Consider the following 18,645-nt stretch of genomic DNA (forward strand, 5'->3'; position numbering starts at 1 on the left):
CAAAATCATAACTAAATGATCTTCGGAACATTTTCTTTGAATTTGCGGTCAAAAAATGTCTAAAGGCTTTTTAAACCTGATACTATTGTAGGTTAGATCATTGCTCGTGTATAAACTTAAGCCGCATAAACCATACGCTCGACTTCAGGAAACCGAAAAAAAAAAAACACATCAAAGACAACAATTTCTCAGGCTTACCAGTCGAGATGCTGCTTCTGAAGGTCATCAAGTGTTCCAGAATTTTCAACCCTCTTACGCTTCAAGCAAGGGCAAGTGAGTAAGTTCATTTTTGAAAAACGATGCCATCCGAAATCGGATTTCCAATGACTTTGACAGGCCGTGCATTTGTCAACAAAAAGCGCAATAAACAAACCAGCCACGAATTACAGAACAATCTTGATAGCAGCTGTATTTCATTTTGTACACCAAGTAGAAAAAGCCAGTTTAAAACATCACAAGATGACACAAAACTCTGTCAGCTTCAGCTATCAGTAAGCAAGTTTCCAGACGCTGCATAAATTATCCGCATGAACTCAGCTGTCAAATTTTGACCAATCAGAACATAAAAATTGGACGTAGAGCGTGATCAACGCGTGACAGTGAGAAAAGTCAAAAGTGATTGCCTTCCCCGCATGTAAATGTAAAAGCCGGTTGAATTTTCGCGTCCGAGGTCAGTTCGAAATCAACATTTTAAAAGTGCGGCTCATGAACTCGACTTATTTCATATGCTTTTTAAAAAAATTGAACTTGAGCCTGCGATAATTGAAAAGTAGCAACCTGTCAGCGGATACGTTAAAAAAACACTTGAACTCAGTGGGTCGATACTTGAGCCCGCGATAGGGTCAGGCCATACTGGTCAGCAGAAACACTATTTTGACAGCTGTCAATTAATCAAAACATGGATGTACAATATCAGGTTGCAGGCTCCCAAACTAGCTAGAAAGTGTGAGATTAAACATTGGTATACCTGTGGTGCGGACGGACGGAAGGTCGGGTGGTCGGTGTACGGTCACGTGATTGCCGAATTTTCTAAAATGGATCGATTTTCTAAGCTATGGGACTTCGAATTGAGCCCGTGATAAAATAAAATACCAGCGCAAAACTTTAAACACTATGTGACCTCAATAGATAGACAAATGAGCCCGCGATACACTCAGATGATGATGGTCAGCGTATACTCTAGTTTGACAGCTGTCAATTAAAAATGGCGAATATTCGAATTAACAGACTACGAGTGTGAGTATCTTGAATTGGTAAGTGTGACATATTATATCAGCTTATATGTAGGGGCAAAACGACTGGTCTTTCACCTGAGCCCGCGAGATAGTCATGTGATAATTGTCAGCGGATGCCTAATTTTGACAGCTGTCAATCTAATCGTACTCATACGGATAGCTTACATAACTAAGAGGCTAGTCAAGTTGTGCAAGATCTATTGTGACATTTGACATCGGCTTACATGAAGCGTGTGTACGGGTGGGCGGGCGTACGCTACGTCATAACCAAATTTTCTCAGATGGATAGTTTACCAAATTTTATTACCCATGGTGCTCCGCTCTGCGCGCGCTTCGCGCGCGAGGAGCTCCGCTATTACAGAAGGTTTGCTTTCACTGATTTTTCTTTGTCCGGACTAGTATTTTCACTTTTCCATCTATTGTAGCTGAATTCCAGCTCTTTGTGTTTAAAATTTGTTGTAAAATGTAGGGACAAGTGAGTAAACCCTGCTGGATTCCAGTCACTATTTTTTGTATTACTACTTCGCTTTTTGTTAGGTTACACAGCTGTACCTTGCTCAACGATATCTTGTAAGCGTAATTATCTATCTTATAAATTTGCCGTAACTGTTGCGGGGCTAATCAAGTAAGCTTCGCGTGTTAAATACATTACTTTTTTGTTCATCACTTTCACATTGTGTGAAGTAACACACGTACGCATTGTCTTCCTACGGTTTTGTTGCATAGACGCCCGCTCATGTAAACAACATAGTGATTGCTTTTTTTCTTGTTATTTGAAAATTTGCAATACAATTAATGCTAAGTTGAGAAAAAGTGGTTTTATCAAAGCTTGTGTGTCACAAGACTGACAGTGTTTAAAAAACGGTCAGTGTAAAACGCAGACTGTGGACTGCGGACTGCAGACTGCGGACCAGGGGTAAAATGCAGACTGAGTGTAAAATGCAGACTACAGACTGAGAGTAAAACGCAGACTGGGGTAAAATGCAGACCGAGCATAAACTGTAGTCGCGGAAGGGTTTAAGGGCAAATAAAATCCCGCAAAATACAAGTCAACAAACACTTACTTGACGGCATATATCTGCTTTCACAAATCCAGTCATTCCTCTCTGGAACTTCGTCGACGACCCAAAAACATAATCGCAATCTTGAACCTTTTTTTTTCCGTCCGAGCATGGATAATAGATAGACTTTACTTTCTATATCCATTGTCCGAGAGACCTCAAGCTCCAGTTTTCGATACACGTGACCGTGAGTTGGTACAACACGATGTTTACGCTTAAATAAAAGCTGCTGACCCAAAATACTGTACAGAAAGAATTATGGCGATAAAAATGGGAGTAAAACATTCCAACAACAAAGAAAGATGTTCCGCAGGAAATTTGGATGACCTTCTATGAAAGTATTGCAAATCAAGGTAGGCGGACGTAAGCTGTTCGGACGTTCATTGAAACTTCTGGCGAATGTGCAATGTACTTCGACAAGGAAGGTGTGTACAAGGTGTGTAACCGATACCAGCTGGCTAATCACCTAGCCTGCAAAGCAGGCGTATTTTGCTGTGCGATCGATTTGGACTTTCGACTGACCGAGAGTTGGGGCGAGTCAAAAAATGATTCAATACAATAAAACGCCTGCTCTAAGGCTATAATTCACCTTTGTGGAGAAGAAGGAGCACAAATGTTTAAAGAGTCTGCATTCGATCTTAATTCTGCATTTTACCCCTAGCCTGCATTTTACTCTCAGTCTGCAGTCTGCATTTTACACTCAGTCTGCATTTTACCCCTGGTCCGCAGTCTGCAGTCTGCAGTCCGCAGTCTCCGTTTTACACTGACCGGTTTAAAATTACTGAAATGAAAAATCGGCTAAGTGGTAATGAGTTAAAATTCACTGGGAGCGGCATCCATTTATTTCGAGCTGAAACAACCTTTCATCTTTTAAGAATGCTAACGTTAAGGTTAAGATTTCTTCCGTAGTTTGGAAGACCATCTCCCAGTGTGTTGTAATTGCAACTTTTTTTGTTCGAGTGGGAGCTCCGCTTCTAGGTTTGCCGAAATCTTTATATTTACACTGAATGCCATTTGGACTTCTGTAGGGACGTGGGCCAGGTCACAGTTCTTTATTCCAAGCAAATGATTCTTTACACCTGGGATGACCCTCAGGGAGTGCGAAAACTGCTCTGGAAACCTTACACAGGAAAAGACAAACCCATAGAAGCTCCGGTTGATAAGGTAACGTTTTGTTCAACTTTTCCAAGAAAACGTCAAAAACGAAAACGTTATTTCCTATTTTCAAGTACAATTCGGCTAAATGCATGACTACCGGCGACTTGGGACTGGCGTTCTAGGTCTTATAAATATCAGATTCACAGGATCGCCATTTGAAGGCTTTGCCAATGTTTGTCTTTGACAATCTAATCGTACCTCAACCTCATATGAAGCATTTTGGTGGATATCAGGATTAGTAAATATTGGGTCTAAAAAAATATCCCAACCTATAGGCTTTGTTTTCTCTTTGTTGATTCAACTGCCGACACGAGGTTGAATTTAAGGTTTGGCACAACAAGGAGTTGTGGTATAATATTGTTTTTTAACAGGACGATTTTGGTAAAATTCAAGTGGAGCTTGATGACACTTCTCCACCAATCAGAGAGGAACGAAAGCAGCTTGAGGATAGAGACATTACCTGTGGTGGAGTTCTGTGTGGGTCTGCAACAGCTGTACCAGAAGGAATGGAACAGGGTACGTGGGACGATGTCGATGGACCAGCTGGTCACAGTGTCAAGAAAACTATCCATTGGGTTTCTGTAATGGATGGTCTTCAGAGAGTGCTGATATTTGCAGATAACGAGAATCTTTCTCGCCTGGTCCGAAAGGTTTGTGAAATGTTAATGTAATATTTTACCTATCCAAAAAGAACAGCGCTTATGGTTAATGCACTAAACCCTTCTTTCTAGATGAAGGGTGTCCCACCCAAATACTAAAAAACAATAATCTCAACCAAACATCACTTGATTAAAATTGCTTGTGGCCGGAGGTAGATTGTGACCGATAAGTTGAACAAGAGGCAATTAAAAAACAAATAAATTCATCTAGTTGCCCGAGCGAAACTGAACCAGGGGCCTTTCTATTGTAAGTCAGACGCTTTGAACACTTGGGCACGCTGCTCTCCCGCAAATCTATGATTTAAAATTGAGCTTCCAACTCTGTCTAGCAATCCACTAAGTAAAAAAGTAATTTAAAAGTTTGCCACAATACTTTCCTGGGATATTTATACACCTGTCTGTGCTTACGTCTGCCACCATAGACACACCACTGCCTAACCATAGTCACACTACTGTTGCACCATATGCGTATAGCTTAAGAGCGTTCAGTCTTAAACTGGTCTAGCCTGCATAGCGTAATGTTTTAAAAGCGTATATAAACTGTTTCTTACGTTCCAGTGTTGTGATTACGAAGTTGTAAAGATGGAATTGTTCGTGTCGTTGGATGGAGTTGGTTTATCTCTTGTCAATAGCAAACCTGATGAAATGGCTTACATAACCCTGTCTAGGTATGTCACCAAAGTTTCTCGCAATTTATTTTAATTTTGAAAGCAACAAATACTCACTCACTCTTGCAGTAGAGACTAAATTTCACTAATGCTTAAGATTGCAAACTTGCATTAATTTTTGGTATAAATTAAACTTGAATGTGTGAGCTTTCCTCAGTAATTGGGTTATCTCTGAGGATCATTTGTTAAGATGTTTGTCGTTGTCGTGCCGACAATTAACACTTCAATGATATACGGTTATACTTGTTGGTCTGGGGGTGGGTGACTGTATATATAATGTAGATTGAGACAAATGTCTAACATTAGCCCTTGCAGCAAAAGTTCGAAGAGAGTTTGGACAAAGGATGACAAAAATAATGGATGGAGGATGCCTTGCTCGACCTTTCCTTTTGTCCAGCACGTTGAGGCTGTTAGGCTCGAAAGCCTTTTAGCACCATTATAAATAGTCAACTGCCATTTGTCACAGTCTATGGCAATCGGTTTACAGGTGTCAGTACTGGCGCCAAATACTTCAAATAGAGATCTGTTACAATTATGTCTGGTCTTTTTTTTTTTTTACTTTTTTTTGTTCTTTCTGGTGTAGCTCCTCTTCAATCTGGCAACTTGAGAGATCCTCTGGAAGCTGGAAGAACCTTAATTTAGTTTTGTCTTCTTGGTTAGAAGACGCGTGGAGAAATAATGCTTCAGAAGTCGAGTTGGAAGATAGAAAGGTAATGTTTTAAGTTTACTCTAATATCACAAGTGCCGGGATTGCTTACATAGAGATGGATACCACAACCGAACTTTCTATACGTAAAGTTTTAAAAGTTACAAAAATCCAGTGTTCCCTCAATGTATCGTTCCAAAATAGGTTTAGACAGTGGATGAAACACTGCGTGTCGTGTTTCAAGTAGTGCTAAGACATTTGCTTACCAAATATTGAAAGGTGAGTATTAAAATCGTGGCTGTGCTTGGATACCAGGATTTCGTTAGCAACACTATAAGCCGTTACTGATTTGCACTTCGATATAGAACTATAGAATTTAACTTTGGGAAGTTGTCAAAGCTATTGTAGACAGCCAAGACAGGCCACTAAAAGGAAAGACTGGTGTTGTCTTTCCGTCCATGAACTTTGCAAAGCGCCCTCTCTAACACAACAGAAAATAAGCATTTGATTAAAAACTGCCTGTATGTTTTGTCTCTTAAAGCACGACTTATCTCATTTATTCAGGCCAATAATTTGTATATCCCCTTGCAACTTAAGTCATGGTGGGTCATCTCTGATATTGTTGAAATTGTATTCAATAATTTGCGCAATGAGGAGGACACTTGACTGCGAGCTTTCAAGGGCGTATCATTGTGGCAGGAGGCGTGCGGAACATCTTGGTCAACTATTGGCCGTAACGCTAAATTGTACTGATTGCAAGTTTTTTGAGATTTATTTTTTTCACTACAGGTTGACTTCAACTCGATGAAAATGATTCGTCCACAACGAGGTGCCATTCGTCGGCTTTTTGAACCTGCTTTATGGCTCAACTACACGAGCTCAGATCATTACCACAGCTTTTACTGTAAAATGCATCGAATTCAGGTGTAGTGTGATAAAGTGGTGAATGTTGTTAGTGGTAAATGTTGGTTATCATAATACGCAGTTAAAAAGCTGTCTGTTAACGGTTTGAAACGGATTGTCAGTAGAAATATGAAAGTGTGTGGGAGGGTTGAACAATGTCAAAATTGAGCATCGGATTAATCCACTCTCTCCTAAAAGTGGCCAATTGAGGCAAAATTTAGTCACAATGATAAATGAAAATCCAGCTTCCGTCAAGGAAAATCCTAAAAGGTTGGATATAGTATGTAAAAGTAATGCTAAAGAAGTTTCACGTAAATGGTGACTCCATAGGTTTTCATGCTCAGTCTTCAAAGGAAGACCCATATAAAAGTCATGCAAAAGAGCTTTCATTTGAATGGCTTCAACATATATTTCGTCCACAGACTTTAAATGTCAAAACAACGTACTACTTGTAAATATTTTGTACCATGCAAAAGTACCGCCGAAAAGGTTTCATTAGAATGGTAACACTGGAGGATTTCATCTACAGAATTAAAAGTTATAACTACATACTAAATAACTATTGCCATATGAAAGTACTGCTGAAGAGGTTTTATTTGAATGGTAACATCATAGGATTTTATCCACAGACTCAAAAGTTAGAACTACATACTAAATAAATAGTATCATTATGAAAGTACTTTTGAAGGGGTTTTATTTGAATGGTAACACCATAGGATTTCATCCACAGACGCAAAAGTTAGAACTTCATACTAAAGAAATAGCACAATGTGAAAATGCTGCTGAAGAAGTTTTCATTTGAATGGTCACACCATATTCAGTTAGAACTACATACTAAATAAATAGTACCATGTGAAAGTACTGGTGAATAGGTTTTTATCTGAATAGTAACACAATAGCATTTGATCCAAAGACACAATAGCTGTAACGGTATATTTACCACACATCGTAGCTTTGCAACTCACTCCGTTCCTGACCTTATTGCTTATTATCGAAACAGTCCCATAAAATGTGGTCGTTGACGACTATTTTGGAGCCCTTGGAAAGTGAAGCTAATGGCAGGTTTATTCACCAGGTTTATTCGTTTTGTTTGGTTCGTGTGAATCAGTCGTACGTGTCAATAGGGCTCTGTATCCACAGCTGTACCAGGAGTTGAAAATAACTGGAGTTCTTCAGGTGTCTCCAACCTGATGTACAAACCGATATTTAACTGTGAATTTTGTTTCCAGATTGACAACCAGCAGATCGGTACTGTGTTTCCTGTTGCCCTTTATCCATCTCCTCTGCCGTCCTATGTCATTCAAAGATCAGGTACGTAAAGCCAGGTACTATTCACACTGCATAAATTAAAGCAGCGTTCAGAATTCTTTGTTTTAAGATAATGCTAACCGAGTTGAAAAAAAAAATTTTCTTCTAGGTTTCAAGCCTTTCATTGAGATGTCAGTTATTTATCACAAGGTTCCAAAAGAGGGAGTGCATCATATCAAGTGAGCAGCTTCCACTATATTCAACTTTTGGAAAAAATGTTTAAAAAATGGGTTAATGAACCAATGCAGTCGAAGCTCCCCTTGCGACCGCCTTTGTGAAACCTCTTTTTACTGTGACTCAACCTTGTAATGAGAAACTCTTAAGCGACCACTCAGCGACCACTCAGAATCTTTTTCATATAAATCTACAATTAAATGAAACTGCACACTGCGCTAATGGTCTATAAAGTTGGGCGTTAAGTTTAGCAGTGTCCATATCAGACATAAATACACTGTGTACACTCATTTAGCATTGACTTCTCTTGTTTTTTTTTCTTTTCGAATTATTAATGAGTTACTGAAGCTCTGGTAAGCGACCAGCCTCTATTGTTTTACGATGGGGTCGCTTACGAGAGCTTATTTTCGTAAGCGACCAGCCCTAGTGAAGACCACTTTTTCGAATTTCCGAGATGGTCGCTTACGAGAGCTTCGACTGTACTATATAGGCGGCTTGATAGCTATATGAGCCTATTGTTTTTAATTTCCTTCATGTACGCAGGTACGCCAAAGCATTGGTCCAGGAGATGAATGTTAAAGTTGACAAAGGATTTCTGATTTCTATGGCCGGTTTTTTTAGTCAACAGAAGAAGCTGCTTGAAGAGGTCTAGTAGAAAATAAATACCGTTATCTCTCCCATAAGCCACCGAAGGGTTATTTTGTGCAGTTATTTGTGAGATCCGGGGCCAGTGTGGGCTTGTTACAGAGGGGAATAAGTACAAAACCGGAGCGGTAGCTCCTATTAATTCTTGTTATTTCATAAACAGTATAACTGAGAAATTTGAGTAATGTATATTTACATTACTGTAGGGCACTCAGTAATCCACGATTAAAACAGACCTAGTTTCTGCAATTTGCAGAGAATCAAAGAATTGTGTTTACATTTAGTAATTACAGGACCTTTGTTACGCCTGGGGTCAAAATGTTATTTCGGATGGAACTTTTATCACACTTTGGTCCAATTATTTAAGCTTTTAAGCTTCAAGTAATTGACACTTTTTCGGTTTCCGCATTAGGAAACATATTTTGAAGAGGACATAAAAAGAGTTGCGGTGCCGCTGAGAAAAACAGAGGCTGTAAAAGTTTGTATTCCTTTTCAAAAGTGTTAACTGATGTCAGTCTTTATGTTTATACTGCTACTTTTTACTTTCTACTTCTTTCCATCTATCTCAGGCGATTTATAATGCACTGCGTCTTCCACTTGGCGTTTTAAAAATCTGTGTCACCCAAAAGTTCTGGCGCAGTTGAGAAGAACGTCAGCTTAGAATACGGACTTTCAAAAGTCATTTTGTTTGTATCATTGTTGGTGTGTTATTTTCCTTTAATAGTTGAACTGATTGTATTTGATTTAGCAGTATACATTTTTTATTGTTTTAACCGATATCCAAAACCTCTATCGTTAGTTGAATAATATATTGTTTCTGTTTCAGGCTGCCTTGGAGACTCAGAGGGTATTCTTGGAGTACTTTCATTTGTCACCACTCAAGGTGTGTTTTTAATGCTCTCTTGCTTTGACTTAAGGAAAAGGTCAAAATAGTTTTATTCAAAATATAAATGATGGCGTACCCTTCCTTATGGTACTGCAACGGTGACCAAATGGCGAAATATTGCTAGTGCCGTAGCCTTTACTCTTTGGCCTCGTTTTGAAGGACAAAAATACGAACAACCCGTTGTCTTGCATTTCTTTCCACTTTCTTCGACTTTATTGGCAGAGTAAAACTATGAAAAGTTGCAGGTCTGTCGTGAAAACCAAAGGGCAAGCAGATAAAACCAAAACCATCAGCCAATAATTCTGAATCGTTGCGGTCTCTACCCGTGTTTCTAAGTCTGTGAATCAGTTTGTGCAGTGTTAGGCCCACTTCTTTATTTTCTGGTAGATTTAAAGTTTACGTCCGCTATCACTTTTGCACTGCGGTCATTTGCTGTCTACCACATTGCGTTTTCCTTCTGTAGATGTTGCCGTTGTCATTGGTAATAAAGCCGTCATACTTATCGGGTTTTTATTTTTATTCAGATTAATCTAAGTTTTTCCTTGGTATCCGCGTTGGACGAGGAAGACGAGGAGCAAGCTTTTGCGCAGGATTTATTGGACTTCTTCATCGATTCAATTGGAGCGACTTTGACAGATATAAATGATGCTGAACTAAAGTACGAAAAAATTTCTTGTTGACCTTAATGATCAACGATTACTACATAACCAGGCAAGAAATGCTGTTAGAAGATGTTATTTCTACAAGTGAATTAGTTCATTGGCATACTCTTGGAAAAGGGGTCTAGATACAAAACTACCGAAGGATACGATTGCCTTATCGTTTTGTCAGCTATAGCTTCAAAATTCGTTATTTGAGTAGTGTGTGTAGTCAACAGACCCTACTCGTACAATCGAACGCTACTTATGGAATGTTATCTTTTCTTAATGTAATTCTACCCGCCATGCTTCTTATAACTCTTGTTTAATTGTCTTTTCAGGCTTGCTTGCTTTGAACGCATCAGTGTATTTTTAACACAAGAAAATCTTATTACGCAGATCCGTCGGCATTACACTATGCAGGTTATCCTTTTTTTCTTCTATCGCGAAAGGAGGAAAGTTCCTCCTTTGTTTCGTGTAGAATTATTGTGAGTCACTTCCCATCGCGATTCTCATGTTGTTAAATGTTTCCATCTTGTAGGGTGTTCGTCAGGTGTATGTGCTTGTACTGGGCCTTGATGTTCTTGGTAACCCTTACGCTTTGATTCACGGGATTGGCGAAGGAGTGAGAGACTTTTTCTATGAGCCTTATCAGGTAAGATGATTGAGACTAGATTTTTTTTAGAAAAATCTTTCACAAGACAAACATGACATTAACTTTCTTCAAAACTCGGCGACAGTGACGGACGCCAAAAATTGCCGACATCTCAATTTGCAACGTAAGGACATAAACTACGGGCTAAGTCTCCTACCATCAGTGTCCTAATACAGAGTGTCCCTAATTAACCAGTGGTTCGACTCCCACAAGTCCTACCACTTGATAGGGACCGCCTCTCTGACATACAGTTTCCACAGTTAAACAACTCCTATGAGTCGAAATGGGCCCCACACAAATTCTAAGTGTCCCTAACGATACAAAATTCCACCAATTGCACAACTCGTACGAGTGGTGTCAGTTGAAATGGGCCTCCTCTCTACAACCCTGTCGCTTATGATACAGAGTTTCCCCAGTTGTACTACTCGTTCAAATTGCAACTCTACGCAACTCGCCACAGAAATTCCAAGTGTTTCCCTAAATATATGCAGTTTCACAGATACAGGACCCGTACGAGCCGCACCACTTCAACTTGTCAGTCAATTTCTAAGGGTAGTTTATCTAGTGATACTTTATATTATTTCCCTGAATTTTATGACATTCATCACTTCAACTGATGGCACAAATAGTAAGCATTTCCTCACAACTTGCACCACTGGCACGAGTTGCAGCGCTTGTTTCGCCACTTTCCCGACCTGAACAAGCCATGAGTATTGGACATCCCTTTTAATTTGTAATGTTATTGGTGTTTTACCCAGGGTATCATAGCCGGTCCTGGTGAGTTTGCAGAGGGTGTAGCCCGAGGTGTGAAGAGTTTGTTGGGTCACGTGATAGGTAATTAAAACGTTTCAATACCATGCTCATCTATCACTTGAGGTTTTCGTGACGAAGTGGTTATTTTAGGTGTAGTATGTTTTGTCTTCAACAACATTTAAAACAAAAAACATCAACAGCTACAAGACACATTAAATATCATTACGCTAAGTTATAGATTAATCAGGGAAAGGTGATTTGTTCCGAGTCAATTAAAGTGCTGGCATTTCTAGCGTCATATTTTAAGTATCTGTTCGATGACCAGTTTTAGAATGTGGGCGTCGTCCTCACCATCATATGATCAACCTTAGTGACATAGAAATTGTCTAAAATTGAAATGAAACTAATAAAACGCATTTAGCTAATTCCTGTTTTCACAGCGCTCTGCAATTTAGAATTGAAGTTTTATTTCCTATACAATTGGCCCACCACAAACTCTACTATATTTTAGCGTTTGGGCATCCTTGTTTTGAAAATATTCATGACTGGGCCTCATTTATTTATGTATTCATCCCAAGGAGGTACAGCTGGAGCGTTCTCCAGGATCACTGGCTCACTTGGTCAAGCAGTAGCAACGCTAACATTTGATTCCAATTTTCAAATGGTAAGTTTCGTAACGAACACATTGCCAATAGACTACAGGTGTAATACCTTTTCGTATTCTAACTCTTTTGTCTTAACAGATTGACAACACGTTTTGTATACTTTACTTCCTAGAGGAGACGTTTGCGCATGCACAGAGAGCCCCACGGAATTGGTGAAGGACTCATCATGGGTGGAAAGAGTTTGTTAATGGTGAGTGTCAGGTTAAAATTGTTTTGAATTATTTTTACACGTTGTGTCAATAATATTCACAATGAGCCTTGATACTCAAACAAACAGCGTCTTCTTGAAATTTAGTGTTTGACTTCAATTCTTTGCAGGGTCTTTTCTTTGGTGTGTCCGGAGTAGTGGTGAAACCCGTAGAAGGTATGGAAGAAATTTCAACCTACTCCGAATAACATATGACATCACTGGTAGGTGTTGTACACTTGAAATTAAAAGAGGTTGGCCTTTGTGGTGATGCATACAGAAAAATAAAACATTATCGACTATTCATTTTGACTGCATAGCCATTCCATTCTGGCTTTCTGCTAGAAGGTGATCAGTCTCTTCCACTCCAGACTGTTTTGGAGAGCCTGGATCCTGGTTTTAATAGAAAGAAATATGGATGAATACTTTTCAAGGTAATTTGTGGGCAAACTTATCGCTGCAAAATGTCCCACGAAAATAAACTTCATGTGGCGAGGGCAAATTGTTTCCAAGACGCTTGGTAACATCGTGTGTACGTTTGTGAAACATATCCCTGCAAATAGTTCAGCTGCCAATCAAAGGCACTGGGGAAAATTGTTAGTGTTCTTACACTAAGCAACGCAGCCATTAAACATGTCTCCGCACCTTTTTCTTCTGTGTTTTCCATGGTGTTTTCCGTCCCTCGCTACATGACATTGTTACATACCCCTGGTTTTGTCGCCTTTAAACGTCACCCCGACATGTCCCTGTTTGTTTGGTGAAAAGAGGGACATACGGCTATGCACAGTGTTAATTAAATGAACAGCGAAACGTAGGAAAGGTGAAGTGACAAATATGCGAAGTTGTTGACTGAACTGATGAGCGCCATATGTGATAAATGTGACATAGACGGCAGATCTGTATGGGGGTTTGTAGCTTTGAAAACTTTTATCAAACTTCTGAAAAAAAGAGTAAATGTTCATCTTTATGACTTCTTGGTAATATTTTTAGCCTAATGACATTTCCTTCCTGAATTTTTTCTTATTAGGTGCACGTTCCGAAGGCGTCGAAGGATTTTTCAAGGGAATTGGAAAAGGGCTTCTGGGAGTTCTCACCCATCCAGCTGGAGGAGTTATAGATATGGTCAGCTTTACCCTTGATGGCGTGCGAAGGTAGGTCTTCTCCACACTTCTAATAACAAAGGGTGCCTTCATGTGCCAAATTTCATCTTTTGTTTTAATATTGAAAAACAAATAATTTCCGTAGTTAAATAACGCAGCGGGGGTCATTCCAACTTTAATCACTTTGCGTATCTTAGATTAGGTGTAATTGAGACGTTCACCTACAGGTGTAGGCTGGAACAGTAAGTAGGCTGCCATTCAAGATACACTATAATTTTATCATGGTTACCAGGATCTGACGTACTTGAACAAGCGAATTTATTAAAAATTCCGTGAGATATTATGATCTATCGAAGTTTGGTGTCTTAACTGATCGAAAAAGTTGTTTTGCGAATGTTTGCCAGCAATATGTTGAAATTGTAGCTACAAAGTCCTTGTAAATTTTCTTCTCATTCCTTGCAGGATAAACTCCGGTACGAATATTTTATTATAGCGTTTGGGTACAAACGTTTAAAAAGAAGCAGTGTTACAGTAGACAGTCATAAAAAACCTGTTCTGTTGCCGAATCAATAGATTGTCTGTAACTCTATTTTGCAGATCAGCGGAACTCAATGGTGAGGATATCGCACATCGTATGAGACTTCCTCGTTTCACAGCTCCAAACATGGTAATGACATTAATTCATTCATAATATGCTAATTTATTCCTTCTTTCATTTTTTCCGTTCTCTCTTTCGTTCATTTATATGTTCACTGGTCGATTCTTTCATTATAAAAAGGGCCGTGTTACGGCTGTCTTACTACTTCATGTTGTTTGTAATGCCAGTTACGCATCCTTTTTCGCCATGGAACTTGACAAATCACTTGTGAATGACGATATCAGAGCTACGTGTAAAACAACTTTGTCTCCCAAGCATTATATCAAACGTTACAAACAACAAGAATTAACTTTGAAAAACTGTTAGGCTAACAAGGTTTCAAAAATCACAATTTCAGTCTGTTGCAATCTTATTCAAGATTTCCACCCGTGCCTCCCTTTGAATTTGCTAGGTTATTCGTACCTTCTCTTCATGTTTTGAGCAGTTATTTTTATGTTCCACTCAGTCTGGTGACAGTTTTCACTGTTTGAATGTTGATAAATTGCGTGACGCAGCTCCTTTAACACATTCTTTTTTATCGCTGCATGAGGCGAGTGTAATTTATGAATTGATTATCGCTGAAAAAAGCAGGAGGTAAGAATGCTCTTCTTAAACAGTGCCTCACTTCACTTTTCATTTACTTTGTTTTATTACGTATTAAAAGTATGAAAAAGTATATTATTTACTTTGTTTCCTTCTGTTTCAATAAGCCACTGAGGCCATTCTGTGCGCACGATGCTAAAGGAGATAGAATCTTAAAGGTAAAAATTTCATTGTATGTTTAATTTGTTTTATGCCTTGTTTGAAAGGAAACTAATTTTTCACTCAAACGGCCGCGTCATAAGGATTGAATATGGAACCTAGAACTAATTTAAATAAAGCGAGTGTAAGCCGGAGAAAGGAGAGAAGACAGAGATGAAAGTTTTACAAGTTACCAGTCCCATCCATCCGGGTCACTCACTGCAAGTAACATACATTTTTACAGGAAATTTGATGGAAGAATATGCAGTGAGGTTTTTGAAATAGAGTGGTGTGGTGTATATGCAATGATTCTTTAAACACCTTTATGATTATATCTACTAGTACATGCTTTGAATACGTTTCGGACAATTTCTTTCTTGCATTTGTAGTTTACAATTCTCCGAAGTTCTTCAAGCACAGAATTGATTTTCACGTCGGTGCTTTATGCTGAGTAGTACTGTTAAGGCAAAAGTCATCATATTTTGATTCGCCCGCGCTAATCAGGTGTGAGTTATGGACAGTAAGGATGCACAATGCATATAAGGGATAACTTTAATAACTTTGAGTACGATTAACTATTTTATAGACTCAATGAAACATTCTTTTCAGAGCCTTGATCAAGTTGATGATGTTTACGTCGATTACATGAGCGTCACGAGTGAGGACACAAGTAGTGTCATTCTCCTTACTGACAGGTTTGAAAACTATGAGAATCTGAATAAAGAATACATAGCTTTTAAAGAAATCGGCCTATTAGGGTGATATAGAGGATATTAAGTGGCCGCTTGGAGATACAACATTTCTCTTCTCGTGTTGAAAAAATATTTCACGAGTGAGGGCAGCACTTTATTATTTTTTTGCTACGAAAGGCGCGATTGATTATGTAGCCATAGTAACGGTGATCTTTTCACATGTGAAAATAACATGTTATTTCCACGTGTGAAGATATCATGTTTTCGCGGGAAAGCTCACCTGGTATTTCATTGATGTTTATATAGATGGTTTTCAAAGTGACGTCATCAAACTGTTAAGTCAAAACAGCGAGGTTTTACGAATTCTTATTTAGACTAAGTTGAAGATAAACAAAAAATAAATCTTTGTTCAAGTTTCCATTCCCGTAGCATGTTTCATTTCGAAAATACAGCAATACGAACTTCCGAGTTTTCACAGTGCGTGACACCAAAATAGGAATGCTGTCTCGTTGAAAAAAGTCTCTCCTCTTCATTTTCAGCAGTATAACCATTTCAAGTATTACAAGATATGTTTATGTGCACGTAGGCTGGTTCTCGAGTGAAAAGAAAGAGCTTTTATAGAAAAAGTGAACTCCAGATGTTTTGTTGATTTCCGGCGGCCATATTGGTGGACCAAAACGGTACACCAATATGGCGTCTCCATACAAAGCTCTACAAGGGTGCGTGAAACGTTTCGGCAAATAACTCAGAAACTGTGGGCCACAAAGACCTGAGACTTGGACAAATTGTTTATATATTAGTCTTTTGTAACATGTCATTTTCTCGGCTTCTTCCACTGGACGGTTTCCAATTTTTTTTTTTGTTGCGTGACAGTGAAAACGATCTATAGTAGGATTCGATTTTGATATGGTTTCGTGTTCAGTGCAGATATAGAGGATATTACATGGCCGCGCGGAGATACGAAATTTCTCTCCGAGTGTTGAAAAATATTTCACGAGTGAGCGCAGCGAACGAGTGAAATAATTTCAAAATGAGGCGGCCATGTAATGTTCAACTTATTATATAAACACCAATGAAATACCAAACCATTTCACTGTAACAGTTTTTTCCTGCGAAAGGCGCGATTTATTATGTAGCCATAGCAACGGTGATATTTTCACATGTGAATTTCACGTGTGAAGATATCATGTTTTCGCGCGAAAGCTCACCTGGTATCTCATTGGTATTTATATAATAATGTGTATTTCTAGTATTGATTCATTGATTTTCGGCGGAAAAAAACAGTTTCGAAACGCGAGAAAAATTTACTCTGCATGGGACTTCCTTTGTAGTAATTTAAATCATTATTAAGATAAAGAAAGAATTCCTTCCGTTATTGTTATACACTGTAGTCTGGTTCAAAGCCGTTCTTTGTGTCGTCACGCAACGCTCCTCCCCACAAACAGGAAATTCATCATAAATATGCACGGTAAAAAGAACCAACCGCTGTTAGTGAGAGTCGTGTAGGCCTACATGTATTACTTGGAACTTTAACCACTTAAAACAAACGTTTCTGCAAGTTAACATTTTCGTTGATTTTAGACACAAAGCCTATCCAAATTCAGCGACGATTGATTGATTTGTCGAAATATGAGAAGCATGTTCGCTTCCTAGCGCTCCGCGGCTCACGTATTGTCACGTTTCTTATACACGGTTGGTTTGTTCGTTAGACCACAAACACAAAGGTAAAGGAATGTGGTTCGGTTCTCATCATTGTTTGTGGGAGGAGCGTTGCGTGATGATACAAAGAGCGGCTGTGGGGCAGACTATATGCACTGAGGCTGACCTAGAGTTAGTTTAGGTGATAAGGTAGAATCTCTTAAACTGAAAACACGCTCGTCTAAAACATGCTGTTCCCAAAAAGAATCGCTAAATTATATTCCTTTGGCTCCAAACAGGAAAGACAGGAAGATAGTAAGTATTGACGGCCTTAAATTGCCAATCAGAACAATGTTTATCGCATTGCCGACGACATCAATCTCAAAACGTCCCAAGGGTTCCGATTCCCCTGGGTGCTTCCGCGAAGCGCCCTTATTTTACACCCACATCCACTCCCCCAGGTATCCAACATCGTTCAGAGTATAATTCTCAGTGACGTTCTGTGGAAAACGATATTTTTTTCCGTATGCAGGAGGATATTCAATCTCTATCAAGGGAACTTCTGGCAAGGGTGGAAAGTCAGATGGAAATGCTTGTATGAGAACATTGCTGGATTTCCTTCTATCAGGGGAAATGTACTTATCATCACGCAGGAATCTCGAAAGGTAAATGTTTCCACGGTTAATGACATACAGTAAGAACATTCAAAAGTTGACACTAAAGTGAAAGGGTCACGAGACGATAAGAAGTAAGATCATAATGAAAAGGAACATTTTTTATTGCTGTCACTCAAAATTCTCATCCAAATCTAATAAGCTGCACAGTGTTGAAACGAAAGGTCGATGTAGGGTCGATGAAGGGTCGATAAAGTTTAGGTGGAGGAAGTGGGGGGACAACAATAGAAATGTGGTGGTAATATAATGGTGGTGGAGGAGGGTAACAATAGAAATGTGGTGGTGGTGGTGGTGTGGTGGTGGTGGGTAGCAATAGAAACGTGATATAGTCGTGGTCGTGGAGGGAAACAATAGAAGGTTGTGGTTGCGCTGGTAATGGTAATGGTGGTGATGAAGGGAAGCAATAAACTTCTGGTGGTGGTGGAGGGTACCACTAAAATGTGTTGGTACTGGTGGTGGTAGTATAGCTTGCTTTTACGTGTCACTGACACACCGAATTGCAGAACTAGTTATAATTGTCGTCTTATAACTGGTTATCACAAACACTTAGAAATCTCTAAAAGACTCTCTAAAACGCTTGTTTTTGGAACAGTTCCGTTTCCTTTATGATTTTGATTCTCTGTTTTTCTTAGGATGCGAAAAAAATCATTGATCCTGCGGCTCAAGAACTTGAGATCGCTTCCACCAACAAGACAGACCTTGAGGTAGGAAGGACGGTAGACCGCCGAAATTTTACTAGGTTTTGTTTTATTCGTCGTGCAGGAAAACGATAGTAATTTGTTTTTTCTTTCCTAAGATTGGTACTTAATTTAGCGCAGTTTTACTCCGCTAGTATTTTTCTCGTTCATGTTTGGAGTTCTGGATTAACAGAGCTGAGGGGATTGGATTAAACTTTCCTAGAGTTATTCAAAGACCGGTTGGT

At 39.1% G+C, this 18,645-nt stretch overlaps 1 protein-coding gene across 1 annotated transcript in view; it reads left to right on the plus strand.

Annotated features, from left to right (window-relative positions):
• The window catches only part of LOC140951856 (intermembrane lipid transfer protein VPS13C-like), a 139,190-nt gene that overhangs the window by 119,190 nt on the left and 1,355 nt on the right, over positions 1-18,645 (plus strand). Inside the window, exons 92-114 of the mRNA XM_073401220.1 lie at positions 3,325-3,460; positions 3,826-4,104; positions 4,672-4,781; positions 5,365-5,491; positions 6,217-6,351; positions 7,560-7,641; positions 7,748-7,817; positions 8,356-8,458; positions 8,870-8,935; positions 9,284-9,340; positions 9,868-10,001; positions 10,323-10,404; positions 10,523-10,636; positions 11,395-11,470; positions 11,968-12,053; positions 12,167-12,244; positions 12,373-12,418; positions 13,269-13,392; positions 13,939-14,008; positions 14,689-14,739; positions 15,329-15,414; positions 17,582-17,714; positions 18,356-18,427. Coding sequence (XP_073257321.1) covers positions 3,325-3,460; positions 3,826-4,104; positions 4,672-4,781; positions 5,365-5,491; positions 6,217-6,351; positions 7,560-7,641; positions 7,748-7,817; positions 8,356-8,458; positions 8,870-8,935; positions 9,284-9,340; positions 9,868-10,001; positions 10,323-10,404; positions 10,523-10,636; positions 11,395-11,470; positions 11,968-12,053; positions 12,167-12,244; positions 12,373-12,418; positions 13,269-13,392; positions 13,939-14,008; positions 14,689-14,739; positions 15,329-15,414; positions 17,582-17,714; positions 18,356-18,427 — 2,317 coding nt within the window. The remainder of the gene's footprint in view (positions 1-3,324; positions 3,461-3,825; positions 4,105-4,671; positions 4,782-5,364; positions 5,492-6,216; positions 6,352-7,559; positions 7,642-7,747; positions 7,818-8,355; positions 8,459-8,869; positions 8,936-9,283; positions 9,341-9,867; positions 10,002-10,322; positions 10,405-10,522; positions 10,637-11,394; positions 11,471-11,967; positions 12,054-12,166; positions 12,245-12,372; positions 12,419-13,268; positions 13,393-13,938; positions 14,009-14,688; positions 14,740-15,328; positions 15,415-17,581; positions 17,715-18,355; positions 18,428-18,645) is intronic.

Source organism: Porites lutea, chromosome 1, assembly GCF_958299795.1.
Source record: "Porites lutea chromosome 1, jaPorLute2.1, whole genome shotgun sequence".
Classification (NCBI taxonomy): domain Eukaryota; kingdom Metazoa; phylum Cnidaria; class Anthozoa; order Scleractinia; family Poritidae; genus Porites; species Porites lutea.